General features: G+C 36.5%; 1 protein-coding gene across 2 annotated transcripts; it reads left to right on the plus strand.

Annotated features, from left to right (window-relative positions):
- The first annotated feature begins 480 nt into the window (after nt 1-480).
- LOC148069669 (uncharacterized) lies at nt 481-6231 on the plus strand. 2 transcript variants are annotated; one of them, XM_087802848.1, is made up of 8 exons: nt 481-584; nt 3518-3618; nt 3695-3796; nt 4008-4047; nt 4201-4227; nt 4325-4418; nt 5063-5112; nt 5570-6231. In XM_087802848.1, exons 1-8 carry the CDS (start codon nt 578-580, stop codon nt 5629-5631), a joined length of 483 nt encoding a protein of 160 aa, XP_087658974.1. In that variant the 5' UTR covers nt 481-577; the 3' UTR covers nt 5632-6231. The 2 variants fall into 2 exon arrangements, with proteins under 2 accessions (XP_087658974.1, XP_087658975.1); XM_087802849.1 differs by having other exon boundaries at nt 3722-3796.
- The last annotated feature ends 306 nt before the right edge of the window (nt 6232-6537 follow it).

The following is a 6537-nucleotide window of genomic DNA, read 5'->3' on the forward strand; positions in this document are numbered from 1 at the left end:
CATTGAACAAAATCATGTTAGGTGTGATGTGTGATCTGTTGGACTACTTGACAACTTTCACCGAGCCCAAGTCCAAGGCAGTGTCTTGGTGAGTTCAAGTCAAGGCTTTATCTGCAGCGACTCTCTCAGTTTGAATGTTCACTCCAGTGTTCAGGTTGACTTCAGTGTGTTTTCAATAGACATGGATGGCGCTGCTTCCTGCTCGCTCTCCTTGTTACTTTTTCTTGTCAGGGTATTACGGATGTCCATACTAAAAACCAAAACCAATGACTGACTCTATAAGCAACTGTAACCATTAACTTCAAATGACAACACTAACTGTAGTGGAACCTAATGACCACTTGGGTGTGCTGTTCTCTTGACATTTGAGCGTTGTTGCGTGTTCTCACATGGAAATAACTAAAGGGCTGAGCTACCACATTTACATAAAATTACAAATACATTTACATCATCTGTGATAGGCCAGCGCTTTGGCTTCGTTCGACAGAGGGTTGACCCCCACAACCACTGCCCAATGCCCGCCCATATGCCGCCGGGGCGCAGACCCTCCTGACTCCCGTTAGCCGAAGGTGACACGATGACGGGTGAGGTTCTCACTTTCTTGATGTTATACTCTGAGATACTTATTGTCTTGTGAATGTTTCAGTAGTTTAACAAACCTGTTAGTCCGCGAAGGTATTGAATTAAAAGTCACTTATTTTTAATCACAGTTACGTGCTGTAGTTACAACAAACACGTTTGAACCGTAATATTCCGTCGTTTTGTCCTGATAAAGTACACGGATCTATATGCAGGCGGGAAGTGATGCGGCGTTTAACTGAAGAAGAGATGGGACGTTAGAAGTTTGACCCTTGACCCGCTTCACTCGAGGAACTGCGGTCAAGGGAGCCGCGAACCTGCCGAAACTGTAAATCACGTGCGCTGTTGTGAAGGCGTTAAGAGACGTACACGCGGAAGGATCTACGAAACAATCATGTTCAGCGGGTTTTGAAGTATTAATAAACACAGTTCCATGTACTTTTACTGTAGAAATATTGATTTATTGTCAATTTAGTACAGTGTATTGATGTCACTGTTATTCAAGCACAATATATTTTAATTCTTATAAAAACAACCTTAATAGTTGACAAATATGACTTTACTTTCATGTTCAGCAGGTTTTGACGTATAAGTGAACAAAGTTTCATGTATTTTTACTGTAGAAATATTGATTTATTGTCAATTTAGTACATTAAATGTTATTAAACGGGGAGTTAGTTGAACGTATTGAACACGTATTCAGTTTATTTATAATTAGAAACAACAAAACTAGTTGGTAAACAGCGCGTTAAAGATACTTCTGGTAAATAATGGATGATCTACTGATACCTGCTACGTAATGTGACTTAAATAAAAAATAACATGTTTTGAAAACTATATCATGGCACATGACAGGCACGTATGCAGGTGTGACACGTTCCATTTTTGTTTTTCGTAGTTTATGTCCTGCAGCAAGGGTTACCATAAACAAGTACTTATTGTATTGCTATGAACTATTCACTCACTTGTTGATTTTTACCATTACAGAGAATCCTTCAATGTTTTAAGATAAAAGTTTTTGCGTATTGTCTCAAAATCTAACATAAATGAGTATTTATTGGTATAAAATCCTGACCAGTTTACCAAACAGACACAGGAACACTGTACACAATATCTTGGCAGTTTCATTCTTCGTATCCGAATAAAATCAGGCCATTATAATGCTCAAATATGAGACACATTCAACATTAGTTATCATCTGATGTATTCATTTTTGCATTGCTGTGAAGATTAATTTCGATGTTAACAACACATATGGCACACTTCATAAAACTTTATTTACAGTAAACATCCATTTAAGGAACAAACAAACCACCTTATGGTATGTTCCGCCATGGTTGTCACAGTTTTTATTCTTTTTGTGTCTTGTACAAATTCCTCCATCTTCGTCTTCAATAAGTCTGTCACGAAAAAAAAAAAAGCCATAGTTAGTCTAAACTTACTTCCTAACGTCAGAATCGACGTCGGTCTGAATCCTCTGCCGCTGCAGCTGGATATACTTGCTTCACTGGCTGGTCATAAAATTCATGTCACTTATGGAGGACCTTTATATCTTCGCTGATCAAGTATTCTTAAAAAGGCCTGACAAGAAAGTTCAGGTGAAGCCATTTTCATTTCCACAATTAAGATAAAAAAAACATCTGTGGAATAAACTGTGGCAAAGTTAAGGGCAGCTGGCCAGAAGTCCCTCCTAAGAAGGTCCTCAACTTTACACACATCACATGCCAACTATGTGCCATACTATGGATGTCGAGCCCATGTCGACCTTGAACATCACAAAACACATTTTGTAAACATCCATTATTTTTAGAGCCAACTGGCAAATCGAGTTTCTCACAGTCATGCCAACGGACAACAGGTTAACTTTTGAAGCACTGATTGCAGACACGAGTTTCTGCATTTTCCCGGGCCATAGCTGTACTGACCAGATGTGTTCTTGTGTCCGCTAGCTCTCTGGACAGAGTTTTACTCCTGCTCCAGTTTAAAGAAGGTCAAGTTTCTACCACGTAGCTACATGTTTTCATCGTTCAAAGTTTGCTGGAGTCCTTGTAGAAACGCCTCTATTAAATCAGGAGTGAAGGAAGTTTGTAACATCAATGTGTCATTATTAGTAGTCAAAATGCTAGTACTTGCAGATTCAGTCAAAGTATACGAGTACGACAGCCTCAAGAGCAAAGACTACCTCTGTCTGGTCATGTTCTGCAACAGGTGGATTTGTGTAGTAGAACTGTAATAGACTGTAATAGAAACAAATGAAAGTTATGAATTGATGTCAGCAGTAATAACTGACTACACAAGCAAGTATACTTGATCATGAATTCAGAGATAAGCTCTCCATGTTTCCTTCATCCATTGTTTTATGGTGTTTCCCATCTGGTTTACCTCTTTATCTTGGGATTTAAAATACTTTTCATTATTACTGTATATATTTAATTTTTATTTAAAGAAAACAACAACAGATCAAATCCGTGAATTTTCAGTGTTTTAGTGAACTAGCTCATGTGTTAACGCACCACAGAAAGTTACATTACAGGTAATGAAACATTATTTCTTAGTCGACTTAAAGCAATAATTATAACTTACCTCAGTAGACGAGTGACCCGCACCTTGATCCGTCACGTTACTGCAGAAGCGTGAGCACAAATGCAATAGTTGGCAGCCACGGTTATCACAGTTACATTCATCGCAATAACAATTATAGTGTAACAACGCTGGTTCTCTGCCCATTCATGCCTTACAATAGACCTAATCACTTCATTAGCACAATCACAAAAACGCGATACATTTGCTATCAATAGAGACCAGTATGACCAGTACAGGACAACTGTGACGTCAGCAAGAGACGCCGAGTGAGACTGTGCTGTAAAAAAGTGTGACATCACCAACATTTTTTAAGGTGCCTATTACACATCTTACTATGTGTCTTTTCTCCTTGTAGTGTTAAACTGCAGCGTTCAACAAACCTCAAGAGGTACGATGTACAACGTGCAAGAGAGCAATGGAACATACTGTAATTTGACTTGGGCAAATGGAACCGATGTAAGTTGGACCTGCTATTATTGATCAAAAGCTACGAGATCTTTGATTCTCTGACAACATATCATCTTTTCAACAGAATGTTAACCTTAACTGCTCGTCTCAGGTGCTCTGCAACATTACATCCCTGATTACGACTGATTGCTACAAATTCATAGTCTATACTTTGGGCTGTGTGGAAGTAAGGCTCTTTTAATCATATGGTAAAAACAAACACGAATAATGAACATGTTCTTCGACATGATCAGAACACATGAAATATTTCCTTCCTTGAGTTTAGTTTGTTTTAACTTTGTCTACCTCTTATAGTTAAGAAACACAAGTTAGTTCAGTCTATACTGTATGGTAAAAAAAAATACTAGGTTATAATTCTATACTTCTATTCCTTACAGGGAATCTTTACAGCCAACTGCACTGAGAACAGTGATGATGGTATTTTTTTCTTTCTTTTACACTTGTTTTTTATGTGTTCATGTGTTCAAATAATCATATGTCCTTCATCTTTGAATAGTGTCAAAGCAATGAAGACAAAGTCACTGTAATAATATAAACTTTCTCTTTATATAATAATTCTGCGTTTTTCAGTCATCAGACCTGAGGGCAATTACAATGGTATGTTTTTTTTTAAGTTTAGTTTTTTTAGTTTCAGTTGGTCTCTCTGGTTTAGTTTTTATGATGGAGGATTTTAACATTTTTGCTTTTTTTACAGGATTGTCTTGGGGTGCATGGGTTGGGATAGCGATAGCTGTGGTGATAGTGTTGGCGGCGATAGCATTGGTGATCTACCTTGTGATAAAAAACAGGTAAACAGACCGCCGGGTGCTTTTAATTTTATATACTTGAGACATTTTTACTTCTTTTTCTTTCTTTAGATTTGTTTTAAAATCGTAGAGCACAGATCTTTTACCTGATACAAGTAAAGTAACAAGTCTTTGAACAAACTGGTTTTAAATCAAGTATTTGTCAAAACGGTTTGTTTGTACTGTAAAAATCAGAAATATTTTCAGTTATCTATGACTCAGGAAACATGTACACAAGGGCGTGTCTACTGTACTTTATAAGTAGGTCGGTGTTTAATTCAGGGGTCTCCAAACCGGTCCTCAAAGGGCCAACCGATCAAGCATGTACAGCTAAAACCAAATATCTTTCCGCTGAAACAAGCATCACCAGACTGACAATCATCTGGTTACACTCCTAAAATCCTGATTGGGTTAAAATGTGTCCTCTTGATGGGTTGGAAAAACAACTTGCACCACCCTGGCCCTTTGAGGACCAGTTTGGAGACCCCGGGTTTAATTGATAACATTGCTGGTGCTAATGTTGGTGATGCTCTGTTGGAGAATACACAACACGACGGGTATTTCTAGTTTTATATACTTTCTTTACTTCTAGCTGTTAGTTTTAGTTGATGCGACTTCTGAACTTCCAATGTTGGCTTTTTATTTAGATTTCCTTGTCAAGCGAGGAGCAGAAATCTTCAGCCTGATGCACGTAATGGTAAAAGTGATTTTAATTTGTTCATATTACATATAATAGATAATATATAACACATGTATGACACATATTCTGTCAAATCCAAACAACTTTGTGACCTTCCTATGAATCAAATGTTTGCTTGACTGTGATACACTTATTTTGAATAGCAGCCAGTATAGTTCTTGTGGTGAAGGATTCTGATGAAGACACAGAACGGGTTTCTTATTTTATATACTTAGTTATTTTAACTCTTTTTATTTGCATATTCATGTCTTTGCTCAGTTTATTAATTCGGGTTTATGTGTCTTCTGAACTAATACTGTTTTTATTTAGATACATGTTCTGCCTTATATAAGAACGTTTTTGTATCTTGATAAATTCTTAATGTTGATCAGACAAGACTGTCAGACTGTTGTGTTTAAAGTGAAACATGTTTACTATTTTTTTTAATCATAGATTTACTTCTTTGTCTTCATAGAGTCCAGAAATAATGAAGAGTCTGTGGAACTGAATGCAAACGGAAACCATGGACAACCATAAATTCTGTCTTCCAGTTTTCCAGATCTTCATCATCATCATCATAAAACAAAAGACATTTCTCACTCCCATTTCCACCGATCATCTCTAATATCATCTTAGACAAGATTCACATAATGTTAGACACAAAATACACTCAGGTATAAATCACAATCATTTTGAGCAATTTTTTAAACCACCCTGATGAATTTGAACGTGGAATGAATACAGTTTGCACTTTTATATAATAGCTAAGCTAGCAAATACACTAGTGTATGAAGTGAATAACTGTCATCCATCATTTTCGTACATGTTGAAAATGAAAAAAACAACCACTATAGAATCTATATTTATAATGACATTTAATGGATTTTTAATACCTTACACTCTCGTATATAAGAAATATGACTTTGTTTAGTAAAATAAGCACAATAACATCTGAAAGGTCGAACTGAAGTATCCAACTTTTGCCAAGTTTTTAAGTGCCTGGTATAAAACTTGAATGTTTTGATTTAATAACTCAGCGATCATGAAATCGGTTGATCTTGAATTAGATACTATGCAAACTCTTTATATCTTACAATGTTTACATAGTTGTACTAGTGCTAGTCTAATTTTATGGTGAGGTGTTGATGTTTCTTTCAAGTTTTATGGATAATAAATGGATACAATCTTGCTCCTGCTCCTTCTGTATTAACTATTTAGCCGAGAGTTTATCTAGTTTATTTTTTCCATCCTGGCTCTCTGGTCCTCTGGTGGTACTAAAGACCAGGGTAACAAACGGCAACTTTAGACAGAGGAAGTCTTAATAGTCAAGAAAATGTTTCTTATTGGATCTTGTGCTGTTGTTTCTGAAACATCCCCTGTTCATCTTCTGAATGTTTATTGCATTAAAGTTGTTTGATTGAGTCATACAACTACACGTTACAT

This window comes from Callionymus lyra, chromosome 11 (assembly GCF_982586985.1).
Source record: "Callionymus lyra chromosome 11, fCalLyr1.hap1.1, whole genome shotgun sequence".
NCBI classification, from domain to species: domain Eukaryota; kingdom Metazoa; phylum Chordata; class Actinopteri; order Syngnathiformes; family Callionymidae; genus Callionymus; species Callionymus lyra.

Excerpts from the sequence above, each read along its gene's own strand:
- LOC148069669 (XM_087802848.1), top strand. Across the intron at positions 3,619-3,694 it reads CTTGGGCAAATGGAACCGAT|AATGTTAACCTTAACTGCTC; the intron begins GTAAGTTGGACC and ends TCTTTTCAACAG. Across the intron at positions 4,228-4,324 it reads ACCTGAGGGCAATTACAATG|GATTGTCTTGGGGTGCATGG; the intron begins GTATGTTTTTTT and ends CTTTTTTTACAG.